Here is a 13,645-nt window from a genome sequence, read left to right as displayed (position 1 = left end):
CTTCAGTTACCACCGCATTGCTCATTCTAAATCATGTCACTTGTGATGTGCCTGGCCGAATTTCACTTGGTGCAAATAAAAAGCTGGTAATGAGCTTTGAAGTCCTTTCTTGCTTGCTTAACAAAGACTGATTTGACAGAGACTTAGAAAAATAGACCCAAAAGAGACGAAGCGAAGTGACTTCGAGAATTAGGAATAAAAGGAAAAAACTGAGATGACTATTTGAAGAAAAATGGAAAAGAGACTTATCTGAATGAATCAGCTGGCTCTAATGATCATAACATGTATTTCGGATTGATCAGCCTAATCTATCCAACTAATCACATTTCTGTTCATGTCATGTCTTCATACTTCAAAAACCGGGCTTTCAACGATCCAACTTTTCTGTAGAGTCACCAACCTCTTTCGACTTGTAGTGCCTCGAAGGGTTTTCACCAACAAGCCTCTCTCATTTGTTCATCTCTCAACTCACTGCCGCCTTACGGTGCCCTTGAGAGTTTTCACCAATAAGACTCTCTCATTTTATTTATTTTTCTTGTACCCAATGAACAAAGTGTTACCCATGATGGAAATCATACCTCTATCTCACTTGACTTGGCATCCTCAAAGATTGATCGGAAGGTCTTTCTTTGGACCGTAGTATAGGCTTTTGGAAAGGGTTAGAAAGAAAAGGTGGTATAAGGCTCAACATGACTTAAGATGAAAGGGTTCAAAATTACAACTTTTGGAATCAGACCTATTGCAAAACTAAAACTTCTACCCCAGTTCTTTTTTGAATCTGGGAAATTTTGAATTTTTTATTTGATGGGACTGAACCTCAGAGTAAGGCTGCCTACGTATCCTTAAAAGGAATCAAGTCTAACGTAGTTCCAACATAAGAGTTTTGTTTTTGTTACCTTGCTTTTCTTTTTCTCCTTTCTTTTCTCTTTTCTTTCTTTGCTTTTCTCTTTTCCTTCTCTTTTTTGTTCTTTTTTTTCCTTCTTTTTTTTTTCTTTTTTTTCTTTTCTTTTATATTTCTAACTCTGCTTCTGATTCCAAAATAGGGGTATGAAAGAAAATAAATAAGGCTCAAAAAGGGGTAACAAATGATAAAAGTGTTTGGGATAGCAGAATAAAATGCCTTCGTCATTCCAACTTTGAACATGCCTAGTACAAAATACGATTGAAGATAAGCAAAGAAATCATACATAATATCTCTTGACTGCATCAGAATTGATAGCCATATCCACGCATTTACCTTCTAAGTCTGTTAAATACAAAGCACCATTGGACAACACCTTTGTCACAATGAACGGCCCCTTCCAGTTTGGGGCGAACTTGCCTTTAGCTTCAGCCTGATGTGGAAGGATGCGCTTCAATACCAGCTGACCCACTTCAAATATTCGGGGACGCACCTTCTTGTTGTATGCTCTTGCCATTCTTTTCTGATACAATTGACCATGACATACTGCTGCTAGTCTTTTTTCATCAATCAAACTCAATTGATCTAGCCAGGTTTTGACCCACTCATCATCATCAATTTTAGCTTCAATAATGATCCGCAGGGATGGAATCTCAACTTCCGCAAGTATAACTGCCTCGGTTCTATATACCAGCAAATAGGGAGTTGCACCTATTGAAGTACGAACAATAGTGCGATAACCCAGTAAAGCAAAAGGTAACTTTTCATGCCATTGCCTGGAACCTTGCACCATCTTACGAAGTATCTTCTTTATGTTCTTGTTAGCAGCCTCAACAGCTCTGTTTGCCTTAGGACGATACGGAGTGGAGTTTCGATGCATAATCTTGAATTGTTGGCATACCTCTTTCATCAAATGACTGTTGAGGTTAGCAACATTATCTGTGATGATTACCTTAGGAATTCCGAACCGGCAAATGATATTTGAATGAACAAAATCTACCACCGCCTTCTTGGTCACGGCCTTGAAAGTTACAGCTTCGACCCACTTAGTAAAGTAATCAATGGCCACCAGAATAAACCTATGCCCGTTTGAAGCTGCCGGCTCAATTGGTCCAATGACATCCATGCCCCAAACAACGAAGGGCCAAGGTGCAGACATTGTGTGCAACTCAGATGGCGGGGAATGAATCAAATCACCGTGCACCTGGCATTGATGACATTTGCGAACGAAGCTGATGTAATCTCGTTCCATGGGGAGCCAATAATAACCTGCTCGAAGAATCTTCTTCGCCAAGACATACCCACTCATATGTGGCCCGCAAACCCCGGAATGCACTTCGGCCATGATAGTCGAGGCTTGTTTAGCATCTATACACCTTAGTAATCCTAGATCTGGAGTTCTCTTGTACAATATTCCCCCACTTAAGAAAAATCCACTAGCCAGACGTCGAATGGTTCTCTTTTGATCGCCTGTGGCATGTACCGGATATACCCCCGATTTGATGTATTCCTTGACATAATGGAACCAAGGCTCACCATCAAGTTCCTCCTCAACCACATTGCAATAGGCATGCTGATCACGGATTTGGATATGCAGAGGGTCGACATAAGTCCTATCCGGATGGTGTAACATTGACGCCAGAGTAGCCAAGGCACCGGCAATCTCATTATGAATCCTAGGAATATGCCTGAATTCTACCGACCTGAATCGTTGACAAAGATCATGCAGACATTGTCGATACGGTATGAGCTTCAAATCACGAGTCTCCCATTCTCCCTGAATCTGGTGAACCAACAAATCTGAATCTCCCAAAACCAATATTTCTTGAACTCTCATATCTATAGCTAGCCTCAAACCCAGAATGCATGCCTCGTATTCAGCCATGTTGTTAGTGCAATAAAATCAAAGTTGAGCTGTTACGGGGTAGTGATGCCTTGTTTCAGAAATGAGTACATCCCCTATTCCAAAACCTTTCATGTTAGCAGCTCCATCAAAGAAGAGTTTCCAACCTGGCTTTTCATCATGATCAGCCTTGTCAACATACATCACTTCTTCATCAGGAAAATAAGTCTTCAGTGGCTCATATTCTTCATCCACCGGATTCTCGGCCAAGTGATCGGCCAGGGCTTGGGCTTTCATCGCGGTCCGAGTCACATAGATGATGTCAAACTCTGTGAGTAAAATCTTTCACTTTTCCAATCTTCCTGTGGGCATAGGCTTCTGAAAGATATACTTTAGAGGATCCATGCGAGAAATTAGGTAAGTAGTGTAGGATGACAGATAATGCTTCAACTTTTGTGCCACCCAAGTCAGGGCGCAACATGTCCTTTCAAGAAGAGTATACTTAACCTCATAAGGAGTGAACTTTTTGCTGAGATAATAAATGGCTCGCTCTTTCTTGCTCGTGATGTCGTGTTGACCCAACACACAACCGAAAGAATTATCCAATACCGTCAAATAGAGAATTAAAGGTCTCTCAGGTTCTGGCGGGACCAGCACAGGTGGGTTTGACAGGTAACCCTTGATCTTATCAAATGCTTCCTGACACTCATCAGTCCACTTAACCGCATCATTCTTCTTCAGCAACTTAAAGATGGGCTCACAAGTTGTCGTGAGTTGAGCAATAAACCTGCTGATGTAGTTTAACCTTCCGAGAAGGCTCATTACCTCGGTTTTGTTCTTTGGCGGTGGTAATTCTTGGATGGCTTTGATCTTTGATGGGTCCAACTCAATATGGCATCGACTGACTATGAATCCCAATAGTTTCCCGGACGGGACACCAAATGCACATTTTGCCGGATTGAGCTTGAGGTTGTACCTGCAGAGCCTTTGGAAAAACTTTCTCAAGTCTCCAACATGGTCGGACTGCTTCTTTGACTTTATGATCACATCATCTACATAAACCTCAATTTCCTTTGTATTGTGTCATGAAATATGGTAGTCATTGCCCTCATGTAAGTTGCCCCAGCATTCTTCAAACCAAATGGCATTACCCGGTAGCAGTATGTCCCCCATGGTGTGATGAATGCTGTCTTTTCTGCATCTTCCTCATCCATCAGGATCTGGTGATATCCTGCGTAGCAATCCACAAAAGACCCAATCTCGTGCTTAGCACAATTGTCGATCAGAATATGGATGTTCGGCAATGGAAAGTTATCTTTTGGACTTGCCTTATTGAGATCACGATAATCAACACAGACCCTGGTCTTACCATCCTTCTTTGGTACTGGCACGACATTAGCTAACCAAGTGGGATATCGAGTGACCCGAATGACCTTTGCGTCAAGCTGCTTTGTGATTTCTTCTTTGATCTTCACACTCATGTCAGTCTTAAACTTCCTTAACTTTTGCTTGACTGGAGGGAATGCCGGATCAGTTGGCAATTTATGAACTACCAAATCAGTGCTCAAACCCGGCATGTCGTCATACGACCATGCAAAAACATCTTTATATTCAAACAGTACTTTGATTATTTCTTCCTTGATTTCTGGTTCCAGATGCACACTTATCTTGGTTTCCCTGAGATTATCTTGATCTCCTAAATTGATTGCTTCAGTTTCATTCAAATTAGGCTTGGGTTTTTCTTCAAAGTGATTTAGTTCTCTACTGATTTCCTGAAATGCTGCTTCTTCATCATATTCTGTTTCATCATCACACTCTACCTCTTAAAATGTTGTTTCAGAATTAGATTGGCTTTTAAGATTTGGCTGAAAATTTCTCATGCATGTCATGTCATTGAAACTAGCATAAAAAGAACTGTACAGAAAAAAAAAACAAAAATGAAACGCTATCAGGAATAATGGAAAACGGGAAATTGTATTTCATTGAAAATAAAGTATAGAAGGGTTTGTACATCAAAACAAGCAAACAAAAATAAAAAATCTGGATTACAACCCTGGAATAACCCAGATAACAGAAAGGAAAACAAAGCAAACTACCAAAACTCCTTATGGGTGGGGAGAGGAGTAGCTTTCCAATTGCTAAGCTTCACATTTGGCCCAACGAGCTGCACATCGGCATTACTGGAACCTTCCCCGATTTCCACCATGTTAACCTCATCAAACAAACTCTGGAACCTCTTGATCAGCTCTTCATCAAAGTCAACCACAGGTTTTGGGACCGCTGATATTGGGCGTTTTGCGACCTCTGGCTTGACAAAAGACTTGGAGATATGTGGAACAGGCTTAGGAAGTGACCATGCCTTTCTTTTCAAATTTTTAGCCTTTTTCATGTCCTTCCCTGTGAGTGTGAATCCCAAACCAAATGTACCGAAACTTTCACGTGGACACACCGGATGTGCAATACCCTGCAGAGACGAACCCAGGCCTTTACCCGGCACAAAACCATTCTTCAACATTTCATTTGCTACCATGACGGACACGGAGGGTAGCTTTGGACCTGGAATGCATTCTCCATCAGGAATCTTCTCGACAGACACTGTCTCAAACATTTGGTACACCCAAGGCCCTTTATCATCTTCGACTTCAATAAATGGAACAATTGTGTCATTGTAAGCAGATAAGTTCTCATCACCGTGCACAACTATTTCCTGCCTGTCCCATTCGAACTTTACCATTTGATGCAGAGAAGACGGGATTGTCTTGGTAGCATGTATCCAGGGCCTGCCCAACAACAAGTTGTAGGAGACAACCACATCTAGAACTTGGAACTCCATAGTGAACTCAACTGGCCCTATTGACAATTCGAGCATTATATCACCGACAGAATCTTTCCCTCCTCCATCAAAGCCTCGAACACATACATTGTTCATGTGGATCCTTTCAGTGCTGATCTTTAACTTTTGCAAAGTGGACAGAGGGCAGATATTTGCACTAGAACCGTTATCAACCAGTACCCTTGAGATAGTAGAATCCTCACATTTCACTGTGAGATAAAGAGCTCGGTTGTGCTCTGTACCCTCCATAGGAAGTTCATCATCTGAGAAAGTGATCCTGTTTGCTTCGAAAATCTTGTTAGTAATCTTTTCCAAGTGGTTTACCGTGATCTTATCAGGAACATGGGCCTCATTCAAAATCTTCATCAGGGCTTTGCGGTGTTCATCTGAATGTATCAGCAAAGACAAAAGAGAGATCTGAGCTGGTGTTTTCCTTAACTGCTCTACAATGGAATAGTCTTGCATTTTCATCTTTTTCAGGAACTCTTCAGCCTCTTCTTCGGTGACTGGCTTCTTTACTGGGATGTGACCATCCTTGAATGGCTTGGCTTTCCTCAATTCTTATGGGGTAAAACATCACCCAGAACGAGTCAGTCCTCCGGTTTCATTGACTTCTTCCTCTACTTCTTTCCCTTTATATGTTACTATCACCTGTTTGTAATTCCACGGGACGGCCTTTGTGTCAACCATTGGTAATTGGGTCACTGGCTTAATAATAACGGGGGTAATACGAGCCCCTTCCACGATTATGACAGGCTTGCCTAGGACCCCTGGTACGATCACTTTTTGCTTTTCCTGGTTCGCTACGACATCAATCGGAGGCCCTTTCACAACCAATACAGATGGCTTCACGTTGAGCGTGCTTAGCTTCTCCGACACCCCTTCAACTGTCAAAGGCATTGCTTTTGCAAAATCTGTAGCTTTAACTGGATTACTTTTGCTAGCCCGGATCATCATGACAGACTTGGAAGAATTCTTGGGCTCCCCATCCTTATGAAATATCTCAATCATATGTGTCTCTGCATGAGCCGGCAAAGGATTTTGGTTGATGTTTGGCGCCTCTGGCCTCTGGACCACAATTTGATTTGTATCAATAAGCTCTTGGATCGCCCTCTTCAAATGCCAACACTTCTCTGTGTCGTGCCCTGGGGCATTAGAACAATATGCGCATCTGAGGGAATAATCAAGGTTCCTTGGAGGTGGATTTGATGTCTTTGGCTCAATCGGCCTCAAAACGTCCAACTGCCTCAACCTTTGAAACAAATTGGTATACGACTCTCCAAGAGGGGTGAAGGTTTCTTTCCGTTGCTGCCTCTCTTTTCTATAATCCGGCCTCGATCGAAAGCTTGGACCAGTAGGGTTTCGGTATGGTTGTGGGGGTGGATAAGGATTTTGTGGAGTTGGAGCACGCCATTGCAGGTAAGGAGGGGGTTGCGCATATGACTGTGCATGGTGAACATGGTATTGGGGTGGTCTGACTGAATATTGAGGGTCTTGAGGTGGGAAATAATGTGGGGATGGATTATATGGAGTTTGGGTGTAGGCTTGAGGTTGGGCGCGATGTTGGGTGTACTGGTGAGGAGAACCCCTTGGGCCACACCCTGATCCAGAGACAAACATAGCGACATCATCTTTCTTCTTTTTGCCTAATAGGCTTCCGGTGCCACTTTGAATTGCATGTGTGATTGCTTTTATGGCAGAATAACTCATGATCTTGCTTGACTTGAGTCCCTCTTCCACCATTCCTCCCATCTTTACCACATCGTTGAAGGACTTACCTATGGCTGAGATCAAATGGCCAAAATAAGTAGGTTCTAAGGCTTGAAGAAAGTACTCGACCATCTCATCTTCTTCCATTGGAGGATTGACCCGTGCAGCTTGTTCTCTCCATCGGAAACCATATTCCCTAAAGCTCTCACTAGGCTTCTTCTCTACCTTGGTCAAAGATAGGCGATCCGGGATAATGTCTATATTGTACTGAAAGTGCCGAGCAAAGTCCTGAGCCAAGTCGTCCCATGTGTACCACCTGCTAGCGTCTTGGCGGGTGTACCATTCCAAAGCCGCCCCACTCAAACTCTGACTGAAATACGCCATTAATAATTCGTCTTTCCCACCGGCGCCTCTCATCTTGCTGCAAAAGCCTCTCAAATGGGCCACGGGATCTCCATGTCCCTCGTACAGGTCAAACTTGGGCATCTTGAACCCAGCGGATAGTTGGACATCAGGGAATAAGCATAAATCCTTGTAAGCCACACTTACTTGGCTTCCTATCCCTTGCATGTTCTTCAAAGATTGTTCTAGACTCTTCACTTTCCTGAATATCTCATCCTGCTCCACGTTTCGGGATGGTTTCTCAGTTTCAACAGGATGTTCAAAGTGAGGGGTGTAGGAATAAGGATCCGTGACTTTGAAAGTTGGTTCCGGAGCATAATATTGGGTATCTAGAGCTTGGAACACGGGTTCACTAGAAGATCGGTAGAGGGTAGCTCGCGGAGGGGCTACGAAAATAGGAGCAGATGTCGGAGCCGGGTATGCGGTTGTTTTGGCTGGTGGAGCATAGAAAGTTTGGGATGAGGTGTCGGGGTAGTGGTGGAAAGGGGTAAAACCTGGTGCATGCTGAGGGGAAAAATCAATGGTAGTGGGATTCTGGGCTTGTGCCAGTGGTGGGATGAAAACGGGATTTTCTGTGTAGTTAGCGGGAAATGAAGGTGGAGGATGCCCCCTGATCCAGGCTTGATACATTTTAGCTATTTGATGCTTCAACCTGTGGACCTCCTCTTTCAATTCAGACTCTGATTCTACAATCTCCCTCGGCGGGTCAACAACACCCGTGTCTGACTCTTTGCTAGTCATGACTGACTTGCGCTTTGATATGGTATTATAGGGGTGACTTGCCAGGATGCCAACAAACTAACCACCTAAACAGAACCTGACTTTATGCATACACAATGACTTGGTCAGTTTTAAAGAAATTTAACATATAGGGAATCGCATATTGGGGATACAATGCACCTGAGCAGTTAAACGTTTCTAAATGCTTTGCGACGGCTTATGTGCTTCATCCCGGCTCTTTTCCCAAATTTTGAATCCTGATTTTTTCCTCTCTCCTTTTGCTATGTTTCGCTCTTTTAATTCTCATTCTTTTTTTTTCTTTTTGGCCCCTCTTTTATTTCTTCCCTCCTTTTATTTTCCTTTTTTTTTCTTTTCTCTAATTTCTTTTAAGACTATGATCGAATCCTATGGGGATTGCCTATGTATCATGACGCCGTATGAATCAGATCATTACGTAGTTCATGAAAATAAATGCAAAATGAATTTTTTTTTCAATATTTCATTAATAAAAGACATCGTTTTGGATTTTCTATTACAAGGACTTAAAAGTAGTGATGACTACAAAAGAAAAATCTACAGACTTGAAATAAAGCAATAAGCAGCCTTGACAAGGATGAACAAAACTCGAGGAAAGTAAAATACAGACTCAAAAACTAACTAAAAAATAAAATAAAAAATATATAAGAGCCTCCACTGGTACTCCGGGGGCTTGCTGGACATCAGCCGATCTCCGCACGGGCCTACGGGCAATATCTTCTTGAAGGTGGTCTAGGTCAACCATCACCTGTCGAACGAATGTCATTACAGAAGCAAAAAACATAGACTTGGTCATGTCTTCACATTCATGGCATTTCATTACAACATAATTAGCTATCTCTTTAATCCTTATTCTGATGACACCCTTTTCTTGAAGCAAACGTCCAATCTGCTGGGCCCGAGCCTCTAACACTTGTGTATCTATGTTATTTTGGTCTTGTAACTGTTGCATGCTTTCTTGTAGTTGGTAAATCAATGCATAGCAATTCTCTCTTTCTATCTTGAAATCCTTTATTTGCTTGACCATTTCATTTTCCAGGGCAACCAGCTTTTTCTGTAAAATTGCTACTTCTTTGTCATATTTCTGCTTCAACTGGTGGGCTAATCTAGCATGTTCTTCCGCATTTTTGGTCAACTTTGCTTGAGCATTTAACAAGTCCGTTTCGGCCTTTGTCAAGTCAAAACCATAATCATGCACTTTTCGCCTTAGGTTGGTTATAATTTTCTCATCTCTCTCACTTCTTACCGGTGTCTCGGCGGCTATTTTCATTCTCTGGATTTGGGCTCGAAGGGCTTCATTTTCCCTAGTCAACCTCTTCTTTTCCCCTTCATCTTCGGCTGCCTGCAAACTACTATCAAATTTGATTTTTTCAATTTGTTCTTCTAGTTTGTTTATAGTAGTACGGTATTCCTTTTCTTTAGCTAACCAAACTCATTGCTCTCGTGCTCCATCAGTGAATTGCTGGACATGGGGCCTTTTGGCGGGTTGTTCTGGCTCTTGATCGACCCGACTTCTTTTACCATACCATGTGGCATAGTTGGATCCTACTTCACCCATGGACAAATCTCGTACTTGAGTCTGTGGTTCCACGAACCTACATTAGTGCCAAATCTGGCAAACCCTTTCTTCTGGAAATGTGGCTTTTGGGCATAGTTCAATAACCTGTGGACTCAAATCTTCGTCATAGGGGACTGTTTGGTATCTGCCCAATTGGCGTAGGACCCGATGCGGGGCATATGGCTGAATACTCCGAAGACCCATTAATAAAAGAAAGCACACTCCGGCGGACATGTAAATAACTTCATCGACCGGGAGCCAACCGAAAGTCCACTCAATTCGATTTGAGTTTAAAGAACCCAAATACGCGAACCATGCCTCAGTACCTTCTGGCAACTCATGACCGTTTACTCGGTTTTCATATTCTTCGATACAATTGAGTCCGGTCAGACCGTAGTTCATGTAACCTGGGCGATGACAAAGATGTTCTACCAACCACATTTGTAAAAGCAAGTTGCAACCCTCAAAAAACTTTGTCCCGGCTCGACAAACGGTTAAAGCTCGGTAAATTTCTACGAGAATCATCGGTATGAGAGTGCCATTGGCCTTTTTGACCATAAAGTCGGCCACTCCTGCGAGCCCCAATTCTATATGTCTGTCACTCCTTGGGCATATCAGAGTGCCTAAAAATGCCACCACAAAGGCCAACCCCCTGCATGTTTCCTATTTGTCTTTATTTCCCTGATGATTCAAACCAGTGTCCGGAGCCTCAAATCCGTGGGGGTCCCATACTGGCTGTATAAGAAACGGAATGTGCAGAATCCTCCGGCTAAATTTTCATCTTTAACCTGCCAGCTAATACTGAGGAGGTCCAAAAACTTATGAGGGGTTACAGTTCTTGGTGCTACTGGATATTGATACCTTAACTTCCCTTCGAAACCAACATAACCTGCTATCTCCTCTAGTGTAGGGGTCAACTCGAAATCAGAGAAGTGGAAAACATTGTGTGTCGGGTCCCAAAACGGTATCAAAGCTTCGATTATATCAACCCTTGGTTTAATTTCCAGAAGACCAGTGAGCCCACCTAAAGCCTTTGTCACAGAACGCTTGCTGACCTCCCCTAGGTCGTTCCACCACATACGGAGTCCTAGTGGAATCTCGTCTACGACTCGAAAAGGTATATTTTCAACAGTGCTCATCCTGCACATTTTATTTAAGGCGACTGGTTAAAAACAAGTGATTTTTTATTTTTTATTTTTATTTTTGACCCCAAAAGAAAGATTATTTGTGCAAAATAAAACTCAAACAACTCAAGGCCACCTTTGCAAATATGGCCCTTCAGCCCTTCAGAAATGAAGATTTTAAAGCTGTGCTTGCTAAGTGGCCAAAATTAGGAAAAGAGCCATAGGTGGCTATTCTGGTAAAACAAACTTCCTGCGTCCCGTCGGGACGTTTCTGGCTATTTGGACAGAAAGTGACATCCCCTAAATTTATTTATCACAAAATGATGCATTTTCATATTTTCTGGTTATTTTTGCAAAAACGGGGCCGGACCCGATGAGGGTTGCCTACGTATCTCACATCCGGTGAGAATCAAACCCGCGTAGTTCGGTCAATTTTGATGCACAGAAAATATAATTTGTTTTGAAATGATTCTCTCTTTTTTTTGAAATTTTGGTAGAGTAACGGGATTTTTGAATATCGGGATTATCAAAACCGGGCATTTTTCTATCCTACCACACTCTTGGTTTTTCTTTTTCTTTTTTTCTTAATTTTCTTTCCTTACTCTAGAAGCCGGTCAACATACAAGCCAAGCAAATTAATGCACAAGTAGCACGTAAAGAATGCATCAGGATGGTCTTTTGATTTTCGGGTGCACCTATCCTAGACGGACCCAACCCCTGTGTTGAGTCCCCTAAGTCAAATGAACGTGATGCAAGCAAATGTACCTACTAGGGATCCGGCATGAGGCTGTGTTATTCTAAGTTTTAAATCCTGGGTGTATTGTTCTAGACGTGGCTTACCCGAGCGGACAACTCGAGCCGGGGGGGCAGCGTACCGGGAATACAGAAGCTTCACCGGCTTTACAACTTGTCCGAACCTCGTTCTAAAATTAGGATATGACTCTAACAGAAAAGAAGCCACGCGAAGCGCACGCTCCCCAGAAGATTTAGAAGACTCAGAGAGAAGGAGGGTTTTGTAGCAGTTTATATACAGTTCAAACAATATCAAAGCGGTAAAAAGCGGCATTTAGCACATTAGGCTCAAACACGTAAAAAATCAGATAATAGACAAAAACCAAGTATAACATTTATTCTAAGCTCGAATTCTGAACCCTGAACCAGAGATTCTGGATTCGATCCCCAGCAGAGTTGCCAGAGCAGTCACACCTCCTTTTTCCCGAAGGGGGTAGGGGGTTTTTTCAATTAAAGTGACATTAATCGAAATGGGATTATTTATTTGTTCAGAGTCGCCACTTGGAATAGTTTATGGTGTCCCAAGTCACAGTTGTATTTTAAATCCCAAATCGAGGAAATTGACTCTTATTTATGGTCTGCGAACACAGAAGACCGAGTAAGGAATTTTGTTAACCCGAGAGAAGGTGTGAGGCACTCCCGAGTTCCGTGGTTTTAGCACTGTCGCTCAACTATTATTAATTGGCTTAATTATCTGATTCATTACATTGTTTTAAAACTTATTGTGCATTTTACCTTTAAAACCGCTTTTAGTACTTATGGAATTTATTTGAACAAGTCGCGATATTGTGCACTTGTCATTTGGTACATGTTGCAAACTGCGCCATATGAAATGCACCTGCGATTTACGACATGTTTATTTTTATTATTTGAAGTTAAGGTCGGGTCACATGAAATGCACACCCAAATTTGGATTTATGTATCGTGACCATAACACGGGAACCGTACCCATGGCCACGATAATTATTAATCGCGCCTAAAGCAAACTATGATGTTCATGAATCAATTATTTGACTATTTGAGATCGTTTATTGGGGTCTATAGCTAAGGAGTCGTTATTGGGATAAATTACAGATAAGGTTAAAGAACTTAATGACGGGAATTTCTGGGCCATGGAAGTTTGAATTAATTGCCAACATACATACCAACAGAGTAAATAGATGAAATTGAATCACAATCTAACTTTTGAGGAATTTCGTATGCATAACCGGAAACGATTTAATAGCCACTTTGGACATTGCAGTGATAGCCATTTTTGAGTAACAGCCAATTTTAGCCTTTCATTTCCAGCCAATCGATCAACTCAAATGCTAAAACTTACAATAACAGACACACATGACGAGTCCGAAAACCAGAACAGATTTAGAACATAATGGTTTCAGAACTTAACAAAACTCAACAATAGAATCATATTCATATTATGGCTACTAACTTTCATCGGCCAAACATTCGCATGTACTGCCACGAAGGATGGATTTAGTCTTTGGTTCTAAGAATGATCCAAACAATAGCAATTAAAAGCAGACATGTCTCAAATCTGAAGACATATATGATATTATAATTGAAAGGTGATATTCAATCAATACTATGAACATTACATGAAGATTTAAGTACCAATTTCATGACTGGATCCACTAATAACAAAGAAAAGGTGATACTAAACATACACAAGAAGAAGAACTAGATAACTTCAACAGAACACAAGAAATAACGGCAGAAAATGACT

General features: G+C 41.9%; 1 protein-coding gene across 1 annotated transcript; it reads right to left on the bottom strand.

Annotated features, from left to right (window-relative positions):
• Positions 1-3,089: 3,089 nt before the first annotated feature.
• Positions 3,090-9,715, bottom strand: LOC138894850 (uncharacterized). The gene is made up of 7 exons (XM_070179580.1): positions 9,269-9,715; positions 7,604-7,773; positions 6,283-7,462; positions 6,158-6,228; positions 5,172-5,854; positions 3,807-4,566; positions 3,090-3,720 (listed from the first exon to the last, which is right to left on the bottom strand). The coding sequence occupies exons 1-7, from the start codon at positions 9,713-9,715 to the stop codon at positions 3,090-3,092; spliced, it is 3,942 nt and encodes a 1,313-aa protein (XP_070035681.1).
• Between the last annotated feature and the right edge of the window lie 3,930 nt (positions 9,716-13,645).

Source organism: Nicotiana tomentosiformis, chromosome 6 (genome assembly GCF_000390325.3).
Source record: "Nicotiana tomentosiformis chromosome 6, ASM39032v3, whole genome shotgun sequence".
NCBI classification, from domain to species: Eukaryota; Viridiplantae; Streptophyta; class Magnoliopsida; order Solanales; family Solanaceae; genus Nicotiana; species Nicotiana tomentosiformis.
The sequence above is the reverse complement of the archived record's forward strand: the minus strand, read 5'-3'. Positions and strand labels throughout refer to the sequence as shown.